The sequence below is a fragment of the Balaenoptera musculus genome, chromosome 6, assembly GCF_009873245.2.
Source record: "Balaenoptera musculus isolate JJ_BM4_2016_0621 chromosome 6, mBalMus1.pri.v3, whole genome shotgun sequence".
Classification (NCBI taxonomy): Eukaryota; Metazoa; Chordata; class Mammalia; order Artiodactyla; family Balaenopteridae; genus Balaenoptera; species Balaenoptera musculus.
Genome location: NC_045790.1, coordinates 111,191,010 through 111,213,593, shown reverse-complemented (window position 1 = coordinate 111,213,593; position 22,584 = coordinate 111,191,010). Strand labels below are relative to the sequence as shown.

Sequence of the window (22,584 nt, the reverse complement as noted above, 5' to 3'; positions counted from 1 at the left end):
CAGACCGTCTGCATGGGAATCACCTGTGAAGCTTATTGAAAACACAGCGTGAAGGGACCAACTCAGCTCTGCTGAGGCACAATCTCAAACTGAAGTGGAGGCCTCCTGCGCTAGAGCCTGGTTAAGCAGGCGCCCTCCCGGGCCCATCTGCGGTCACGCTCCCTTCTCACGGGGACATGACCCTCACACTCGCGGCTGCTCTCCGTTTGCCCCTATTTGGGGAAGGCGCAGCCCCGCCGTCTCCTCCCCGGGCAGGCTGGAGCCACCGTGCATTCCCTGCCCAGCATCCTGGGAGCTTGGGTTTCAGGGGACGCATGCTGGCTGCGCTCTGAGATGACCCCTGTCACCCACCAGCGAAATCGACCCCAAAAAAGGAACCCAGAGGGGCTCCCGCACCAGCCATACATTCCCTGGTGGCCGCCCCGACAGTGAGTGCGGGGGCGTTATCTGGCCGAGCTCAGCTGATACGGCCTTAGGGAGAGATGTCACATGCCACCTCCATGGAGGATTACACAGAGAATTTGAGGTCAAGGGTTTAGGCCAAACCAGCTTCTATTTATAAAAAAGAGCCTCTGGGGGGAAACGTAAGCGCAGGAGATGGCTCTGTCTGGGTGCCGGTCAGGAGGAGGACACGCCGAGGCAGGTCAGCTCTTGCCATTTAGTCACGTTGCTCCCTTAAAGCAAGGCCCTCCACCGCGAGCTGTTCCCACCAACGCTCGAATTCCTCTGTCTCAAGATGGCCCTGGGTACAAACGAGGGAGAGCACACGTGGGAGGAATGAGCCCCGTGCCTGGCCGTGTGGACGTCTGGGGACTGGCTCTGCGGCTGGGGGGGCCTCACGTGAGAACAGGTGGAGACGGGCGCTTCAGTTCCACAAAAACCAACAAGGGAACCCGTTAAATGACTGAAGTCCAAGCTCTTTGAAGGAGGCAGACGCCCTGATTAATGGAACATACGAGCAAGACTCTCACTCTTCTCTCATAAGCTGCACAGAAAACAGGAGAAGTCACCCAGGGGCCCAATTCCGGTTTGGGATTCCTGAAACCCAACGCGCCGCACTAGGGAACTCCTCTTCTGATGAGCGTGAGAAACTACTGCCTTCAGCCCGAGCGCGTCCAGTACCAGTTTCAGTCCTACTGAATGAGAACCTGCCAGACTGGGGCTTCCGAGTCTGTACTTTACACAGAGCCCCTAGCAGAGCGAGGACCGGCAGGGCAGGCTGTGGCCCAGGGTACCTCCCCGGGCTCTACCCTCCCAACAAGCCAACAGAACCAGCCAGGTCGTACTGGCTGTAATGTGACAAATTCAACCACATGGAAAACTTTTATTAACACCTTTCAAAATACAACTTTCCAATGTATAAAAATCTAAATAACTGTCCCTTTCCAACCCTCCCCTGCTAATGACCCAAGCCAAAGCGCTGTCCTATCCTGAGCCTGAAAGATAACAAATTCTTATGCCTACGCTTTGGTGCAAGGCAGTCCTTGTTTGTCAGCAACTGGCAAGGACATCACAGGCCTAAGAACTAAAATATGCCGAGACCTGAAGAACACTGCATTACAAGCACTTTAATGAGACCAAAGTCACGATCTCTAGGCCACCCTAGCAAACACTTGCCTGGTGGCATCGGGCAGTAGCAACATCTTCTCAACTCCTGGGTCTACCCAAGGGTTATGTGCACTGCGGTTCATAGACAGGGGCTAGGAGTGGTCACCCATGTCACCGTCACCTACTGGAGATAAAAGGTGTTTCTCAATCAACTGCCCACCTTGCTGCCAGAGTATAAGAAATTAGCCGTCGGACACACAGTGCCCAAGAGCCAAACTGAGAGAATGAGCAGAGGTGTTCCAAGGGCAGCACCCCTGTCTTCAGCACCCCCTGGCATGCCTTCCACGCCTGCCTCACAGCTACCTGTACTCTGAGGTGTTAATACCTCTCCTGAAACTCAGCTAATGCCTGCATAAGTGAGTTTCTTTCCCTCTACTCAATCACGAAGTTGGCACCTTGAGGGGCCTCATACTCAACAGCAAAAAGGATGTGAAGAAAAGACACCGAGTTATGGCCTCAAAAAGGTGCTGGCCAGCACTCCACCTCTTCCCCCTGGGGAGGGCCCCAGTCCGAGGAGACCAGGGGAGACTGTCTGGGAGAAGCGTCTGCCTACCCGTATCCTACGCTGGATCCTTTTGGCAGCCGTCTTTGAAGACACATGCTGCTGGCTGACGGCAGGCTGTGCAGGTTTCTCAGAGCCACAGAAATGAGGAAACCTCTCTCCCTGGCTGTGACCTGAAAAAGCCACATACATTCTGTATGGAAACAGGCCAAACAGTTTAATAGCAGGGGTCGGGGGGACAACCAACACAAAATATAAAACAAAACAAGCAATCAAGCATTTCTGGAGTTTGGTTTCTGCTGTTTCTTTCGGGGTGTGTATTTCAATGAGAACGTCCAGTTCAAAGGACTGCTCCCGGGTTTCTCAGTGAAGGGGAGCTGAGAACGCAGCTGGTCACAGGAACAGAAAGGAACACCGACACCCATTCAGCTTCTCCAGCCACCAAAGCCCTGGACAGACCTGCAAGGAAGCGCCGGGAGAGGCAGATCAGCTCCTGCTCTGAGGAAGGGCTTCGGGGCTCGTGCCACTCCCTGTGTTCAAAGTTCAGGACCCTGAATTTTTAATGTCATGCAATTCTACACAGAATCACAGAGCGAGGATCAAAAAAATAAGACTTGGTAATCGGCTTGGAGCCCAGGAAGCTCCTGAGACACGAACAGCAAAATAAGCAAAAGCATCTCTCGAGTCCTGCCTTCCAGACTTTGCTCATCAGAAGGCACAGCCTTCTCTCTGAGGCTCAGCCCTTGAGGAGAGGCCAAGCCGGGCACCTCCTGCCACATGTCCGAGATCAGCAAGTCCACAGAACCCAAAGCCTGCTGCCAGACCACCATGCTGCTAGGACAAGCTTTTAAACCAGGAAAAATGGACACAAAATGTACAAACAGAGCAGAAACTAGTATTTTCACGTACCACACACTCTTCCATCCTTCGTTAATGACTCAAAATAACTGAAGATAGGTACTTACGAGCTAGATGATCCAAAGCTAAATCCTGAAAAAGAGGAAAAGGGTGCAGTTAAAACACACACACACACGGGACTTCCCGTGGCGCAGTGGTTAAGAATCCGCCTGACAATGCAGGAGACACGGGTTCGAGCCCTGGTCCGGGAAGATCCCACATGCCGCAGAGCAGCTAAGCCCGTGCGCCACAACTACTGAGCCTGCGCTCTAGAGCCCTCGAGCCACAACTACGGAGCCCGCGTGCTGCAACTACTGAAGCCCACACGCCTAGAGCCCGTGCTCCGCAACAAGAGAAGCCACCGCAATGAGAAGCCCATGCACCGCAACAAAGAGTAGCCCCTGCTCGCTGCAACTAGAGAAAGCCCGCGCAGCAACAAAGACCCAAAGACCCAACGCAACCAAAAAAAACCCCCCCAAAAAACCCCCAAAAAACACCACCACACACTTGAAAGACAAAGGTGGTCTCTAGGCCGCATTCTTTCCCTCCCTTTGTCTCCCTCCTCCTGCACTGCCTGCAGGCCCGGGCGGGCAGGAAGTGCCGTGGTCTTCTGGGTATTTCAGGGTTCTTCCCTCCTCCCTGGCGGGCATTGGCAGAGGGTCTTGGGTAGGCGCCCTCTCGCTGCTGCACCGTGCCACACAGATCCATGGCGTCGGGAAAATATGTTTTTTCTACTTCTCCCATCCACTTGCTTCCTCTTCTTCTAGAGGCCAGAGCAGCAAGACACTCGGGTTCTAGGCCTGGCTCTGCGGCTCACCGTCTGGCCCTTTGGGCAAATTGGTTCCTTGGAGTTTTTGTGTCATTTGTAAAATAATAACGATGCCTAACTTCTGTGTCTAGTAAGTGTGGTGCAAGGATGAAGGCAGAATGCACACACTGTACTATGTGAAGAAGCAGAGTGTCAAACAAATGATAGACATTTTGTAAAGTCTCTACGTCTTATTTCTATTTTTTTTTCTATCTTATTTTTTGAGTCTGATTCTTAAATCAAGGTTTAGTAGAACCTGATTTTTCAATCAAGGTTATTTTTTGGGGTCCTCAAATCTTGAGAGAAAAATCAAGTCAGCCATTTCTTCACTTGGTAAGAAACAGCACAGCGTTACAAATCTAATTAAAACCTAAAAAAGAACATTTTGTCTTTCAAGCACTTTTGGCTTTTAAAATACTACACTGAAGAGCCAGGTAAAACCACTCATTCTTTTCTTTGGGGCCGGGGGCGTCCAGGCATTTACTGAGGAGACGAAAGGAGGGGCCGCGGTGCGGGAAGGGGTCTGGCTGCCTACCTCCGCTGCCTGATCCGAAGGCAGAGAATCCCCCGCTCTGGGTCCCGAACGCAGACGGCTGTTGGGACAGCGATCCGAAAGTCGGGGCGTTCTGACTGGCGAGGGTGCCGAAGGACGTGGTGTTGCTGCTGCTCCCAAACCTGGGTTCCGGTGAGAAATGAGGCTGCAGTTAAGCGTGGCCACGCGGCCACTCTGCTGCCCGACGGCCTCAGTCCCCCCTCCCGAGTCTCAGGATGTGAGACACACAGGATTCGAGGTGACGTGCTCGGTTTAAACTGGCAGCCTCTCAGAACAAACAGGCTAGAGCCCAGAGCCAACCTTCACCTCAGCCTCGGGAAGAAAAGTAAAGGGACGCCATGTGAAATCCCCCTCGCCCAGTGTCTGAGTTCTCCACTGTCTGGTCCTACTCTAATCCCACTCCTGCCTCGGGTCTCTCGTGTACGCCTGTGGGAACTCCTCAGGTGCCAGTCGGGGTCAGATACAGTTTCCCGGCCAGGGACCTGAAAAACGGTGACAGGCTCTTTCGGAGATTTCATACCAAAGCTGGTACTCAGCTCTGCTGGACAAAATGGAACCAGCCAGTCAGGATTTATGTGGGAGAGCCCCCAGCCAAGGCAGAATCTGATACTTTTTTTACTAGTGAAGAAAATAGCTGGTTTCAAATAAATAAATAAAAACCTCAAGATTCCTAGTCAACCACGAACCTTCCACCAACTTTGCAGCATTATGTGCCGGGCGGTCACTGGCGAGAACAGTGTCCATCAGAACCTGCCAGAATACTGGCTTAAGTCGATCCCAACTCTCCTTTAAAAGCTTTTCTTAACTTTAAGTCTTGGGGTTTCCTGACTTACTGGGAGAAACTTAAAAGACCCATCGGTCTCTGCATGAAATCGAAGAAGCAATACATCAACTTGCTCACTTTCCTTGAAATTCGCCAGCACTGCTGCACCAGCATCTTTCATGGAGAGGAAAGGGTATGAATAAGGAGTCCACTTGAGTTTATTTTCAAGATAAAGATGCTCTCACCTGGCCAACCCTCACCCCACGTACCCTGACAGCTCTCCCAAACAAGCCCCTGGCTCCACCCCCCAACTCTTTAGCTTTACACATCCTGAGCCAGCGCTGAGGACAAGGACAGCGAGAGGCCGATAAGACGTTCCTCTCAGACACCCACACCTCCTCTGAAGGAGACACTTTGTAGTCATCACCACATATATTTTACTGGGAATTTGTGGTGTGGTGAAGGCTATTTTTTCCATGGGGTTTTGGTAACCAGACCGAGTTTCTGGGGCCCTTAAAAGCAAATCTCTACTACGGCATTTTCAAGTGAGGATATGCAAAAGGGAGTGAGAGCCGCCTTGAAAGCTGAGCAGTCATGGAGACTCTGAAACACGCACGGGGCCCAGGCAGTGCCTCAGGAAGCTGGCCCAGCGGACTGTGCACCGAAGACCCACTCCGGGGGCCTGGAGCGGAGCAGGGGACACAGGGAGCTGTTTGCTCAAGGACAATGGGTCTTCTGCGCAACAATCCCAAGAGGAAGGAATCTGATTAAAAGCTATTCATTTAGAGTTTACTAACAGAAGTCACCATACAAGGGGCAATCGTGGCTGTAAAGCAGCCAAGGTGAGACTGTTTTTCTTCCTTTAACCAATCCTCTAGCTCCACCAGGAGAACAGGGGTCTGCCAGCCACTACTCCACGTATCAGGGGACAGCAACACAGCTGGTGTCCACCACGTACTGGACAGAGTCTGCCTTGGAAGACACGAACCTTCCCCTGGAGAGAACAGGAATCCTGGAGCGACTGGCTTGCTGATTTCGAGGGAGGGGCTTTCAGCTCAGTCGAGAGTAGGGGAAACAGAAGAACTTTCTTTTCAAAGCAGCAGTACTGGGCCCCAGTGCTTCTGCTGACCTGAGCCTGTGGGTTTGCCCAGGCCTCTCTGGGGGGCTTACCCGAATCCTCCCGCGCTGGCGGCCGCGGTACCCTCTCCGAACACTTTGCCTCCCGTCGAGCCCAGAGGGCTTGTAAAGGCTGGGGCTGAACCGAATGCTGGCACCCCTCCAAACCCAGGGGATCCCCCAAAAGTAGGAGGGCTGCCAAACACTGGAGCAGCACCGAAGCCACCTGAGCAAAACAGAGGCAAACAAACAGAAACGGGGAGAAAGAAAGAAGGAGACAGAGAAGACAATGAGCAGTGAGAAACCAAATCACAAGAGGCAGGAGAAAGGGGAAGATACGTTAGAAACTCAATTCACAACACCCTTTCTATCAGCAAAATAACAAACCCAAACCCAAACCCAACCCAACCCGCCACCCACTCCATTTCTAGCAGAGGGGTTTGGGGTCCACGTAGGAGAGCTCCTTGGAGTTCTAAGAATCCAGCAGACTCCGTGTTTGTCTGCAAGCTCCCTGGTCCCTCCCAGAGGCAAGCTGGACTCGTCAGCTCCAAGTCTCGTGAGATCCGACTGCCACCAAGAACTAACTCCATGCACGGCAGACCCCCGCCCAGACCCTCTGCCACGTTTGGAGACTCCTCACCGAAAAGTCACGCTCAAAAGCGCCAATCCCTACCCAGCTGTCAAAGTGGTCAGAGTTTATTACTTATCATCACATAGGCAAGGCATCTCGCTTCATGGAAACACAAGTTATAAAATTAGAGGCTCAAATCCCCTCTCAGGGAGAATCTGCGAGCCGGGTTACAGAGGAGACGGACAGGCTGACGCTCGGCCAGGTGCTTTTTACTTATTTAGAGCCTGAGAGCTCTCACGTCTCTCACAGGAGTCTTTCTCTCCCTGTACGGAAGAATTTTTAAAAACTGCTCCCTCTCTGCAGTCAGGAACTGCTCCTCAATAAAAAAGCACGCCGTCTCTCATCGGGAGGAAGGCTGCTCCGTAAACGTGATAAGGCAAATCAATCAGCCGGGAGGAGAGCCCTGAGTCCACGACCCCCGGGCAGGCTCCCAGCGCTCTCACTCGCGTGGACACAGGCCCGCAGGGGTGGCACGCACGCAGGTGACCGCACAGGAAGGGCCAGGCGTGCCCAGGCCACCTCCCCTGATTGGTGGATGCCCATCGGGCGGGAAGACAGAAGGTCCTTCCCTAACTGTTCCTTCCGCTCCTGAGGAGGGTTCCCAAACCCCAAGATACTGCACACATCACTCTAGGCTACTAGCAGAGACACTTGCTGAGTATCTACTGAGCAGAACAGAGCAAAACGGTACAAGACGTGTGCTCTAAAGGGCAGTATTTCTTACAGTGACTATCGGCCCAGGAGCTACATGCTGAAGGGAGGAGCGGTGGCCCAGGCAGAGCCAGGAGGCGATTTGCCCAGGGAGACGGGTACCTCATTCTCGCCCCTTCAGAAAGTGAATCCCGTTGACAAGAGGGATCACTCAGGCCTTCTTACTATGAGCGTAATCACAGCACAAGCCTCGGCCACCTGCAACAGGAAAGATCAACTGCTGGACACGAAAAGCTGTCAGCTGAACGCCTTAGTTAGCTGCTACTTTGTGGTTCAATCGTTTGCTTATTTACCATGAACAGCAGAAGCACAACTGAGAAGGTGCTTTCTGTGCGGGCTCACGTTTGGGTTTACATTCTGTATTTTAAAACCTTGAGTGAAATTCCAAGCCATGATAATGGAGACTGTTGGGTTACAAATATAACAGACTGGAAAAAAAAAAAAGTGCTAAAAAACCCTTGCAGTTGAATTATTTAAGACTGATCACAGATCTGGTTACACTTTCTTCCTGGACACACAGGCCTTTATCTAGTGCCTTGTACTCAATAGTGTTCAGAGTTCTTGGTGGAAGGTGAGTGAAAAATGAGAAGTCACAATGATACAGAAAGTACACTGGACAGGGAGGGGAGGAGATTAAGCACATACATATACACACACACACACACACACACACACACACACACACACACACACACACACAATGCCCCCAAAACAACGAATCCATGTCACAGCTACATGAAACAGAAGAGAGTGGTCACTTGGGCTTTATTTCTGGAGACAGGCAACTCACTCCTGATGCTAGGGGGTTTCAATTTTATTAGATGCTTATATTTTTTCTCCTCCAGAAGAGACAGAAATTTAGTAGTACTCAAGGATAATAAGATTTCTGATTTACTGAGGGCCCGCCACGTGCCAGGTGCTGTACACCAGTTTGTTTCAACCCTCCCAACAAACCCGGGACTCCCTACTTCACAGGTGAGGACCCCGAGGCTCAGAGAACATGTCTCTCATCTACGCTGAGCCAGCTGGCGAGCGGTAGAGCTGGGGTTGGAACAGGGCTGAGTGACTCACAAGACTACCCATCCCCTCACCACTACGTGCCACGCTGCCCCCTGCCACTGCCGCCAAATCCAGCAACTCCACTGACAGAGCAGTGGGGTGACCCCAGTGGACTGGGGGGTGTCAGTCTGTCCCACTTCCTGTCCTCTCCTCAAACGATCTCCAGTGCTATTATTTTCTACTGCAACTGTACTCAAGGGAGGATGGGCACTTTGGGGATTTCAGAGACCCATCCAAACCATCAATCTAAAAATCCCTCGACACCTCAATCTAGGTGGTTTCATGGGGCGAGTAATCAAACAGGAAAAATATTCTGAAACGTGGGAGGACACATTTTCTCTCAGACTGCAAAAATAAAAGGGGCAAATTCTCAGATCACCTGGGACATGATCCCAGGATAAGGAACAACATAGAAGGTAAACACAAGAATCGAAGAAAACATGATCAGGTTCCTGAAAAAGTAAATTTAAAAGTCTTGATGATTAATAAACTAAAATTTCTTAGTCAAATAATATTTGCCTTGTCAAGCAGGACCAAAACCTTAGTAGCCCTTTCATTTTTAAATCATTCACTGCAGGGAAGGGTGGCGGCAGAATAAAGCTGTGATGCTCATTTCTAGTCCATTTTAAATTCTAGGAAGGAGTATAAAAACACGAGCACTCATAGACTAACCCCGCCCAGGCACGGGTCTGAGTAAAGGTGCACAGTGCATTCAGAAACCACAGCAATTTCGGTTCTAGAAGGTGGGATTCCAGGTACTAATTTGGGGCAGTTCTGCTCCTCAGTCAGAGCCACCCAGGCATCTGCTCCTCGGGTAGGGTCCTTCCTCTGGAATCCCCCCATAAATTCAGAGTATCCCATACACACAAGGGAGAAGTATCCTGCCCGCTCACCTGTGGGGCATTTGCTTTAAAGAACTGCTTTCTCAGCAAATATCCTCCCCCTTTGCCCCCTGCCTTAAAAAAACCTTTTCACACAATTTGCCACACAACAAGGGCAGGTATGCACAGATCCCCTCTGTAGATCTCAGAGACAGAAACAGGATAGAGGGGCAGCTGACAGAGATGAAGTACGGTTTTACAGGTAAACATATATCGTTCTTTAAAATTTTTAATTATAAGTGTAATAATACATGATTGTAAGAAGCCACACAGTTTATAAATGTATACTTTAAAAGTAATGCTGGGATAAAAAGTAGTACTGTAATGTTCTTTATTCCTGACTACATGGGTATATTCCAACTGCGAAAATTAATTGAGCTGAATAGTTATGATATGTGGACACTGTATATGTACAGGAGTATCAATACATTTATGTATGTTACACTCAAAAGTAAAAAAAAAAAAGTGATTTGGGAAGGAGGACAAATGATATAGACGTAAGAAATTAAATAAATAATCTGTCTTGCCCATCACAGGTAATGGGCATCCAAGCAAATCTGACTGAGGATGCTTTCTTGTTTATATTTCAGTTATCATGGTCTTATATGTTCCCTCACTTTGGTTGTTAAATGCAACTAAATATTTACAATGCTTTCTTCCCTAAGAAAACATGAAGTTCTCTTCAGGGCTGCATGCTATGCATTCTGTGCTTTTTAACATGTCTCAGGAGACCTAGAACAGTGTCAGAAACGTAGTAGCTGCTCAATAATTAGAAAATGAATTTGGGGGAAAAGATCCCTTCATCCATACTCCATACTCTCCCCTGAGAACACCCCAGAGAGCTCTCCTTCCAGAGGTCTATGCAATGTTAAATACGCATCTAACGATAACCACAGCTAACAGGCATAGGAGTACCTGTTTTACTTGGAGTGGAAAACCCAAAGCCTTGGGAGGCCACACTTCCTCCTCCAGCGCTAAAGGTGCCAGCAGGTTTCTGGTCTCCAAATGATGAGCTGGCAAATCCGCCGAACGTCTTGGCTCCACTGTTTCCAAAAAGGTTAGAGGTATCTGAAGAGATGAAGAACACGTATGAGGGAGGTCAGAGGGAGAAAAATGTCCTTATCTACTTCTCCGAACAGAGAAGGAAGGAACCTCACTAGGTGTCTGGGGAGAAGGGAATGACAGAGAAGTCGAGGATCCAAGGTCGCTGAGTGGCAGTGAGACAGAAACCTCCTTTGATTTGCATGCATCTTGACGACAAGTTTTTAATCATTCTGGTGCTCAGGCTCAGGATTTCCTGGCGCGATTCTACAGGCACAGAACAACGGGGCCGCAACAGGTCCCAGTGAAGAGGCTCTTCTGCAGAAAGGTACCTGCGTGCCCACAGGTATCACAGGTATGTCCAACACAGGGCCAACCCCGCAGCCGCACACGAGACCATTTGCTTCTGAAGAACAGGGCTGGTTTTCATGGATCTCCTCGTACGAAGACCAACTTCAAATTCCGTCAAACTGGAGAAAACAAGGAGCGAATCCAAACCGAGCGCCGTGGCTTCCAGCGCTCTGCTCTTACAGCCTAGCTGGGCATGCTTGCCGCTGCCCGATGCGCGCGGAGAACGGCAGACGAAATAGGAAAAACCCTGCTGCTCCCACCTCTGATCTGACAGGAGCTAGGCAGGCGCTGAAGAACGTTAAGGGGCCAGCAAGACCTCCAGTCTGATTTCCTCTTTCTAAGACGTTCAGTTAAGCCCTTGACCTTTCAGGTGCTTACCTAGTGGGTCGCTCCCGCAGCTACACACTGAATCGGCTCCAAGACTTAAAGGAAAAACGGAAATGAGGGACTTTCCTGGCGGTCCAGTGGTTAAGAATCCACCTTCCAATGCAGGGGACGTAGGTTCGATCCCTGGTCGGGGAACTAAGATCCCACATGCCGCGGGGCAACTAAGCCCGTGCGCTGCCAACTACCGAGCCCGCACACTCTAGAGCCTGCGAGCCACAACTAGAGAGCCTGTGTGCTGCAACTACTGGGCCCACGCGCCACAACTAAAGAGCCCATGTGCTGCAACTACCGAGCCCGTGCACTGCAACTAGAGAGAAGCCCGCGTGCTGCAACAAAAGACCCCACATGCTGCAACGAAGATCCCGCGTGCCGCAACTAAACCCCACTGGAGCCACATAAATTAATTAATTTAAAAAAAAAAAAAAAAAGGAAGTGAACTACTAAAAACCAAGATGGGTGAGAAGTTTTTTGTTACAAGAAATGCGAATCTGACAGGCAACGTATAAACAGCCAAAGTCATATACACAGAAGTGCCTGGAGAGAGTACAAACAGCACACTAAATAACAGGAATTTTTCTTTAACCCTTTTCCGGGGGGAGAAGGGAGGGATAACTCACATTTCCCCACCATGTTTGGATGCGTGTTTTATTAAAATGAGTTTGCACCCACAGTAAGGCAGCAAGAAGCTCTGCTGAAATGGGATCAGTGCCCAAAGCCACAGGCACGGACAGGAGGCTGAAATGACACGCTCCGGGTGGCAATGGGGCATTGACTCCATGTCACCAAGCGAGGCCTACAAACACCTGCCCAGGCCAGTCTTCCCCCAAGCCCGTCAGGCGCTCACAGAGAAGGTGACGGAAAGGAGAAGAGTGGAGGGCGAATAACTCTGCAAGTCGAGCCGTCTGAAGAGGTGGCCCACCACTAGCCCGTCAGCGCCAGGGTCTCTCATCTCGCTCTGCTGCCAATGCCGCCCCAGTGTGAGATGCAACTCCGTTACTACTTCCGCTTGCAATGCTCTTGATCTGCAGGCCAAGAAGTGAGGAGCCTCGCCTCAGGGACACAACCACCTCAAATTTCTAGGCACCGATAACATAGAGCCTCAGACCACCACAGGGTCACTTGCTCTGTAAAACTACTGCTGACAGTTTGGGAGCCTGGTTGTGAGTAGGTCAGGCACTAAGAGCAGGAGTGGTTAACAAATTCCTTTTCACCACCTTCATATACGGTCGCACGGGACTATATACCCCCCCGTAGAGTCTGCAAAATGCCCTCTTGAGCAGTCTGATCCTTCCCTTAGTGAGCCGGCTGAAGGTTACATCAGATTCCTCCAATGGCAGTACAAAAACAGGCTTCTCAGCCATTCCTTTTATTTGGTATTTCAAGAACAGAGGACTGCAATTTTCTGACTTTGTTAGTGCTAACAAGGCAAAAATTCCAAATAGCAAACAAATTCAAGTACAAGATTAGAGGCTAGATCTCCTCTTGGAGAAATCAGAAATACAGAGATGAGATGAAATGATTTTACTGGGACAGTGCTGGAAGACAAACTCTAGAGAAGTCAGAGAACATTTAGAAGTCTTCGGGCTTCTTTATCCCTTTATCTCTTTAAGACTCCTTTGTCTTTAAGATGTTCACAGATAGGACAGTGGAATAAATGAGTTGTGCAGTCGGCCCTGGCTTCGAAAACCTAGTAACTGTGGGGCAAGGACTTAACCTTCCCGAGTCCCAGTTTCCTCATACATATAATGGGACAGCCACTGTGCCCAGGCAAGGCTGCTGGGAAGATTGAATGAATTAAAGTATGGAAAGCCCCTAGTCAGGCATAAGGTAGGTCCTAGAAAACAGGACTTCCCCTCCCTGTTCAACTTTCCTCCTGCCAATCATGTTTCCTATCCCAATCAAGTTCAATATAATAAAACAGAGCAGGTCAGCTGTAGAAAGTTAAACCCTTTTCATTTTGCAAAGATCACTAGAATCAAGCCATTCAAGTTGTAACAGTTGTCATTTGTAGTCTCAAAAGGAGCTCTGCATGTTGAAACGTTTTAGGATTTATTTAAGCTGCTCTGAAACGAAGTGGCATTAAATGATGGGATGTCTGCTTCTCCCTGTCTCTATGGCCAACAATGTGCTTCTCAGTTTTCTCCTAGTGGCTCCAAAATAACAGTCTCTAGCTCTTGAAAATATGGTATCTTGGTTGTTGGAACAATATTTCATTGTGGAAGAGACTTCTTCACTTGTGAACTAGCCAGTAGGAAAGCTTGTCTCTGCAGAGCCATCGGATGACCTCCACTGGGGGTTCCAAGAACGGCTCACACTGGCATCCGCTTTGGGCTTCCCCCGACTGGTGCAACGTGGACCCTCCATGGTCTTTTATTTGGCAAAAACACTAGCAAAATCCAACATCAGGGTCTGACCCAATTTAAATTAAATGATACTTGATATAAATTTGATATAAACAACATCACAGAGACCAGATCCCACGTCATTCTGCAGGTCTAAAGTCACTAGACGAGAATTCAACACACACTGAGAAGGCGGTTCTCAGGAAGCCCTCGTCCAGGATACCTTCCCAAGACATTCTCTTAAAGAACAGTAGTAGAAGGAGCCTTGTGGGACCAAAAATTCCCATCAAATGACTCCTTCATCCTCATACAAACATGTCTTTCAAGCCCCGGTGCAGAAAGAATGTGCTGAGAATTGTTCTCACCAGTGTCTTTAGGACAAGACTCAAGGAGGCAATAGGGCCTTACAGGTAGCAATTCACAGGACCCCCAGGGGTTAACTGTGTCTGTGGTAGAGTCTCGGGGAAGAGAGAGAGAAGAAACCTTTCTAGTGTGAGCTTCTGGATACAGAACACGCCAACTCCAAGCACCAGTGTTCCTAGCTTGTCTTTCTCGATCAATGCATAGTTCCAATTACTTCTCAGGCCTAAAGAGGGCAGCTCCAGGACCAGGCAGCCTGGGGCCTAAACGTCACCAAGGGAACTGCTGGCCGCCCAATCTGTGCTCAGATATCTATCTGCAGGGGAGCCTGTTCGATGCCACGCGGAGTGATCACAAGGGCTGTCAGACAAGGCGCATGGGGAGGCGTTCCATTCCGTGGCAAGGCCAGAAGACCTCAGAAGGCAGCACGGTGGACCAGAGCTCTGCACACACGCCAGGATGAGACCCTCCTTACGCCACTTAACGGCTGTCACCACTGGAAGCCCACATTCCCACTCTGAACCTACTTCCTTATGGGTAAAATGGGGACGGCCACATCTGAAAATACTGTTGTATTTCAGAGGTGAAAGGTGATTAGACCGCGCACACTGAACAACTGGCGCACAGCAGGTGATCAGTAAAGATGAGTTCCCTTCTGCTGACGGCTCGTGAAAGAACAGAGCATAAGGGCTGCAGGATTCCAGGGAAGGAGAGATCACTGTGCATCCTCGTGACCTTTCGGCCACGCTGCACAGAGGAAGACGTACATTCATCCTGAAAGGAACGGTAGGTTCAGAGGAGCGGGGCGTGGGGAGCAGTGTGAACCCCGGCACTGAAGCAGGGAGAAGAGAGGGGGGTGTGTGTGCGCGCAGGTGCGCAGGCGAAGGAATTCAAAGTCAGAAAAGTGTGTCAGGGCTCATGGAGGGCCCTGCATTATAGCCTAAGGAGCTGGTCTGGACTTTGTTCTATAGTTAGTGGGACATTGCTAAAGGGTTCTGAGTAGGGAGAGTGGCAAAATAAAAGAGTTTTAAGACATTCAATTTGGTACAGATTTCCAGACCACAGTGTAGGAGACAGCAGGCAGAGAGGGGAGTCTGGAGACTCCTGTGATAAGCTGGATGACACTGGGGACACACCCCACAGTGACAGGGAGAAAGGAGAAGGAAAGAGCAGGGAAGGAGCTGTTCGGCAGGCAGGAAAGGAGCCAGGAGCCCATCCACACAGGGCAGGAAACAGTGCTGTTCAGAGGGTCACACGCCGCAGGGCCGCCCGAGGGGCAAGAGGCCGCCCCTGTGACCTGCAGAAAACATTCTCAGTACTGTGGCGAGGCCAGTGTCCTCCCCAGGGGCCTTCCAGCTCCTTCTCCACTGTTCCTTCCTCTCATCCTGCACTTGGTCCTCAGGGCTACAGAAGCTCTTGTCCGTTTCACTAGCAAATCACGCAGTTAGTTTTAAAAACCAAAATAATGCTAAATCTTTCCTGCATACTTTCAAATTCACTTAAACTTCCCTTAAGTGTGAAAGTAAACTGCTGGTTTACAACAGCTGACGTTTAGGAGATGAAGACCCGCAGGTGTCTGGTATCAAGAACAGATACATGCTTATTTTAAACCAGAATTAAAGAATTAGAAACAATGGTGTGCCTATGAACAACAGGTCGGGGCCGGGCGGGGGGTGTCTGTCCCCAGTCTGTAGCAGTGTCCAGTTACTATGGTGTAAACAACCACTCCCTGATGGCGCTGAACAGGGAGCTGGGGAGAGATGTGCAAGCTGGCTCTCCTGAGCCGGTGCAGGTCAGCTCCAGCCCGTCACTGAGAGAAGGCCATTTTCTGCCAGGTAAGAGCCATGGCATTAAAGGTGAACCTGACAGGAGGAAAGGATTTTTTACAAGGATATGACATACCCAGCTCCAGCCCGTCACTGAGAGAAGGCCATTTTCTGCCAGGTAAGAGCCATGGCACTAAAGGTGAACCTGACAGGAGGAAAGGATTTTTTACAAGGATATGACATACCCACGTTTTAACAAAATAGGCTAGTAACACAATCTTGCAGACAGTCATCTACCTATGGGACAAACCCACATTTCTCACTAGCATGTTTTATCAAATGCCTGTTCTGTGCTAGACGCTGTGTTTGGCACCTTATGTATGATCTAGCTGAGTTCTAGGTCTGCCACTTTCTGGCTTTGTAACTAAAAATCACCTGACCATTCTGGGCTTGTTTCTTTATTGGAAAAGGGAGACTGACACCCAAGGGTCACGTTTCCAACGTGCGTGCAATGGAGCCCTGCAGGCGTGTGCTGGTAGCCGGGGAAAAGTGGGGAAACCACCCGGGAGTATCGCTGGCTCTTGGCCCTGCTTCTGAATACCCTGTTTGTCTCTGTTTTATGTATCAGGATTCTGCGTAAGAGTTCATCTGCAGAAACTGTTACTAGACTTGACTTCTCAGATCCCTTCATTCTAGGGTTCTAAATTCCTCCTAGCAGAACACAAATTTCTGATTATATAATTTCGCAAGTTTAAAGCTATGTGTGTCTTCACTATAACCTCACCTTATATATTACTAGATGAACAGTGACATCAAAATAACTGATCTGTGACTCCAGGAGTCTCAGCAAAGAGTTTTGTTTTTTAACTACATGAGCCTTAATATCAAGGAAACATCTGTCCTGTCTATGGAACATGAGCTCTCGCATTAAGATCGCGTATAGCACAACAGATGAGAGAAGCTTCTGGTAGAGCGTATTAAACAAGAGAAGCTAAGATAAAGGTGACAGGTGCCCGACTTCCCATCTCAGTCTCCACTGGCAGCAGGATATATTTTTTTAGAAGATTTAAACAAACAAATTTCTTTCATTTCCAACCATGAACAGACAGATCAACAAGGAATTAGCTGGAGAAGAAAGTGCCAGCAGAAAGATACAGCTTCATCTGAAAATAAGACAAAAATGTAAGAGATGAGAAATAATGACGGCTTCAACTTTTGTGTGACATTTCTCTACAGGAGCTGAATGTTAAAGCAAATTCAAAGAGAGTCCAACACAAATGAAAATCCAGATGCTCCTCCGAGCACACCCAGCTTGTTCTGCTGCTCTCTTTTATGCCTGTCTGCCTGCATTCATTTCAAGTCATTTCAATCCTAAGAAACAGAGCAATTTGGGCCTTTGGAGAGAAGAGGGGAGTAGCTCAATACACAGATCCTCTCTCCCTGCAGCTCTGATGTCTTTCCATGATTATATAGGACATCTCATTAGAAAACCAAAAATAAAAAACAAAATCAAAACAGATCACACTGCTCTGGGGTAGATATTTTAAATGGGCCTTCTAGACCTTTCCTTTCTACACTTGTCACTGAAGCTTTGATAACACCACGAGGATGACAATGACATCAGGGGACCAAGAGACTGGGAAAACTTTTTAACTCACTTGGCGTGGCCGTAGATCCAAAGCCCCCGCTGGCCGAGCTGAACGGGTTTTTGTTGGCTGCATCTTGGCTGGGTTTCCCTCCAAGGCCACTGAAGAAACCTCCCCCTCTTCCAGTGTTTCCAGACCCAAACACGCTGCCACTGGAAGAGGACGACTGCTAAAAAACAAAAGGAACAGGAAGCAGGACAGGATGAGAGGTCACGGTAAATGGCAGGTCACATCCACGGAGGGGGGCACTCACAGCTGTGCAAGTGGAAGAAGCAAAAGAACGTTGATTAGTTCTGGTGCAGGTGCTCTAACACCCACTAAGGAAGCTGAGCTCTGGACAGGAACACTCCTTACAATCACAAGTTCTCAAGTTCTTCTATGTGCACAGTTCTCTGAAAACATCATTTATGGTAGGTGGGAGTCTTAACAGTTCATCTGCCCTGCTGCCTGCAGTCTCTGCTGGCTATGACGCCAGGGGCAGGAAAACCAAACCCTCAAAAGCGCCCCCAAATGCGAAAGTTTAAAAACATGTCTAGGTTATGATGAGCACCAATTATTTTGATTCCTCTAGTGTTTGGCTGACCTCATCAGCAACCGACGATAAGGGATTTACACTGTCTTTTCTCCCAATTTGCGTGCTTTTATTTCGTAATGACTTCCCCAGTACTGCAGAAATGAGCTTAAATTAGCTCCGCTGTTGAAACGATGACCGCAGCTGAATTCTGTCCAAGTTTGCAAATCTTATGCTCAGAGGATGCTGGGCACGTGCTGACACAAAGCTGTATCAGGCACCACACACTGTATTTTTGTTTAGAAACTGGTTCTTTAAGGAAGACCAGTGCTAGATTTGAGGGACCATTAATGATTAGTTAAGTATGATATCTCCCTGGTTGATAATGTAGAATACGATGGGCCATTAGAAATGGGTCGCTGTGCACAGGAACCTTACAGGAGCCCCTTCAAAGGGGAGGTGGGGGGAACCAGAGAAGTGTACAAGTCCCTCTTCTTTCTGGCAAAATAAACCACCCACCTCAAAACAGTGAGTGAAATATCAATATATGAGCTAGGAAGGTAGTGCCCTTCAGAAAAGTGCCTAAAATGTAACTTACACACTCAAAAAATGGTTGCTGTTCAGTATTTTGACAATGACGATAATGAACCAATGACCGAGCACTTTCTCTGTGCGAGGCACTTTTCTACGCACTTTACAAATAATTATTTAATCCCCACAACAGTCAAACCTCTAGCAGGCTGCCCCTGAAACATGCCCCAGCACACCCCTGCTCTGAGCCCCCGTAGCGTGACTTTCTGCCTGGACCATACGACAACTTCATTGACGTTCTGCTTCCCCTACAATCTGTGTTCACACAGCAGCTAGATTAATCCTTGAAAATGGCAGTCAAAACATTTCACTCCTGCTTACAAATTCTTAAAGACACACATGACTTGGCCCCATCCATCTCTTGGCATCATCTTCTATCACCCCCCCTGCACTTGGTACAGTCACACCAGTCTTTTCTGCCTTGGACAAGACAAGCTAATTTTTACCTGAGGGCAACGTACTTAATGTACTTGCTTGTCTCTCTCCTTTTTTTCCCCCCCCTTTAAACTTCTTTAAAAACAACAGTAACCGTTTACTACAACCATTTAATGATGAGTAACAGCTTTTTAAAACTTGGAATGAAATCCAACCATAAGAGCACAGGCTTTGATAACTAGTAAACTGACTTTCAAAGGAACGAAGACGTGACAACTATGCATGCATGCGGAAAATAGAAAATATCAGGTTTCTTAGCTGACTTCCACGCATCAGGCTGAAACATAGGAAACTGCCAATATATGGACATTTTTGCCCTACAAGGAAAAAACCAAAACAAAACCCCCACCAAACCCAGCAATTTTAGATGGCTCAACTTATTTTTAAAAACATGATTTGAAAAGTAATGGATATCTGCAGAAATGAATAGAAATGGGTAGCACTTCACTGAAGTGAATGTGAATCGACAGTTATTGCATCCTCAGAAGCGGGTTAGAGTATCCCATTCATTTTAACTACAATAAATAACAATAGTTTTTAAAACTTTAAATTATGGAAAATCTCAAAAGTATAGATGGAGGAGCATAATGAACCCATGTACCCATCACCCAGTTTCACCCGTTAACTCACAGCCAGTTGAGTGTTACCTAGAGCCCCATTTTCTTCCCCTCATCCTTTATTAGTATGAAGTAAATCCCAGACATCTCACCATTTCATCCACGGATCTTCCAGTATAAAGCTCTAAAACATAAACTATAACTATAATAACATTATCGTGTCTAAAAATTAATTCCTTTGTATCATTGAATAGAGAGCTAGTGTTCAAGATCCAGCCTAATAAAATTGCCAAAAAACCCTGTGAATCTCATCCAGCCTCCAGACCCAAGCACCATTTCACAGGAAGTAACAGAGAGGACAGAGGAACAAGTTAATCAGGAGCTACACCCCGGGGATCTCCAAAGGACCAACAATCTGCTTTGTTCATCAACTGTGTACTATGAGGGAAAATAAAAGAGGGGTGGTCCTGGGAGGGCAATTTATAGATACAGAGGCTGAAGAGAACTATCAGCCAATCTCCGTGAGTGAACCTGACTTGATCCTGATTCAAAGAAACAAATGTAAAAACAGCCATTTATGAGACTTCTTCAGAAAGGCATTTCCTGACTATCGAACCTAAATCAGCTTCCCTGATTACTGCCACATCATCCTGCTTTACTGTCTTCATAGTACTTAAATTAACTATCTGAAATGAAACTGTTTTAATAAAGACTGACACCCCTCCCCACCCCCCCAAAATGTAAGCTCTATGGACATAGCCACTTTTGTCTGTCTTACTCATTACTGAATCCCGGCATGAATGTTAAATTAATTTTCACAGTCCTGGTTCTCTACTGCCATTTTAACAACATTAAATCTTCTGATCCATAACACAGCATGTCCTTCCATTTATTTAGATCACCTTTAATTTCTTTAAACAATGTTTCATTGTATTCAGAGCACACGTTTTGCACTTCTGTTAAATTTATTTCTAAGTATTTTACTTCTTTTCATGATATTGAAAATGAATTGTTTTCTTAATTTCAATTTCATTTTCAGACGGTTTGTTGTAAGTGTGCAGAAATACAATTAATTTTTATATATTGATCTTGCATCCTGCAAACTTGCTGGTCCCATTCATTAGTTCTAGTTCTGTAGTGGATTCCTTTGGGATTTCTATATACATGATCATGTTACCTGCAGATGCATAGTCTTACTTCCTCCTTGCCAATCTGGATGCCTTTATTTCATTTCTTGCCTAACTTACCTGGCTAGACACAACATATGCTCTTGAGAGCCATCCCTATGGCTGCATGCCATTAGCCGTCCTTCCCTTCTTACTGCTGAATAGTATTCCATTGTGTGAGGACGCCAGGGTCTACTATTCTCCTGCTGATGAACATCTGGACTGTTTCCAGGTTTGGGCTATCATCAACAAAGCTGCTATGAACATTCTGATAGAAGTCTGTCTGTGAGTATATATTTTCATTTCTTTTGGGTGAATACCTAGGACTAGAATTGCTAAACCATAAAATTAGTGTATATTTAACTTACTGAGAAGTTGCCAAATGGTTTTCCAAAGTGACTGCACCATTGTACCTTCCCACCAACCAGCAACGCATTAAGAGATCTAGTCACTCTAGATCTTTTCCACATTTGGTCTTGTTGGTTCTTAAATTTCAGTAATTCTACAGGTATGACATAGTATCTCATGGTTTTAATCTGCATTTCTCTGATGACTAACAATGCTGAGCAAGTTTTCATGTGCTTATTGGCCATTTGCATAGCTCCTTTTGTAAAGTATCTGTCCAAGTATTTTGCTTATTTTAAAATTGAGGTGTCTTTTTATTTTTGAGTCATAGGAGTTCTTTATATGTTCTGGACAGAAGCCCTTTCATTCATGTATTATAAATATTTTCTCCCAGTCTATACCTTGCCTTTTCATTTTCATAACAAAGTCTTTTGATGAGCATAAGTTTGTAATTTTAATGAAATCCAGTTTTTCAATTTCTTCTTTTATGGTTAGTGCTTTTTGGTGTTCTAAGAAACCTCTGTCTTCCTAATGGCTTCTCCACAGTGGCATTACCGACATTTTGGGCCACATGATTCTTCGTTTTGGAGGGCTGGAGGATGTTTAGCAGCATCCCTGGCCTCTACCCACGAGATGCCGGCAGCGTCCCCCACTCATGAGGATCAAACGTGTCTCCAGACGTTGTGACTGTGAAATTCCCCCAGGGGGCAAAATCCATACCGGTTGAGAAGCACTGATTTACTCCAAGGTAGCAAAGATGTTCTTTTTGCCATGGTTGTCATATATTTAATTCCTTGTTATTAACCGCACAATACATTGTTTCTCTTTATGTCATCAATCTTTTTTCTTCAGCTGCTTTAAAAGTTTTCTTTTTGTATTTGGTTTTCAGAAGCTTAACTAGGTTGTGTCCAGGGGTGGTTTTCTGAGGTTCACAGAGTGTCTTGGATTTGTGGATTCCTGTTCTTCAACAAATTTGAAAAAGCCTGGCCATTGTCTCTTCAAAAAAATTTTTTCTCACCAATTCTGTCTCCTCTCATTTTGGGACTCTGATTCCATTATGTTGAATTGCCTGGTACTGTTGCACAGGTCACTGATGTTCTGTCCAATTTTTTTTCAGTCTCTCGGAGCTTCATTTTAGGTAATTTCTATTGACATATTTCAAGTTCACTGTTCTTCTGTAGTATTCACTCTGCTGTTTAACCTGTCTAATTGTTTTTTATTTTAGATATTAGATTTAAACTTCAGATACAGACTGACTTTCTATTTGTTTTTGTAATTCCCATTTCTCTTCTGAGATTCCTTATTCAACCATTATTTTATTTTCCTGTAAATCCTTGAGCACAACAGTTATTATAAAGTCTCTGCCTGTTAGTTCTAATACTGGGTCATCTGTAGGTTATTTTTTGCTGATTTCTAAAGTATGACCGTAGGTCCCCCTTTTCATTTTGCTTCTTCATATGTTACATAATTTTTTTTGTTTGTTAGGTATACTGGACTTTATACAGAGGAACGGTGGTGTGGTGACTGAGGAATGCTAGCGTTTTCCCCAGAGAGTGA

General features: G+C 47.3%; 1 protein-coding gene across 4 annotated transcripts in view; it reads right to left on the bottom strand.

Moving 5' to 3' along the window:
• Positions 1–1,307: 1,307 nt before the first annotated feature.
• NUP214 (nucleoporin 214) overlaps positions 1,308–22,584 on the bottom strand; it is a 101,348-nt gene continuing 80,071 nt past the window's right edge. For 3 of the 4 annotated variants that reach the window (XM_036854675.1, XM_036854676.1, XM_036854678.1), the window contains 6 exons: positions 17,435–17,591; positions 10,445–10,597; positions 6,302–6,473; positions 4,351–4,490; positions 3,076–3,100; positions 1,308–2,569 (listed from right to left, as the gene is read on the bottom strand). In XM_036854675.1, the coding sequence (XP_036710570.1) occupies positions 2,536–2,569; positions 3,076–3,100; positions 4,351–4,490; positions 6,302–6,473; positions 10,445–10,597; positions 17,435–17,591 (681 nt within the window). In that variant the 3' untranslated portion in view covers positions 1,308–2,535. The remainder of the gene's footprint in view (positions 2,570–3,075; positions 3,101–4,350; positions 4,491–6,301; positions 6,474–10,444; positions 10,598–17,434; positions 17,592–22,584) is intronic. The other variant, XM_036854677.1, reaches the window with a different exon arrangement.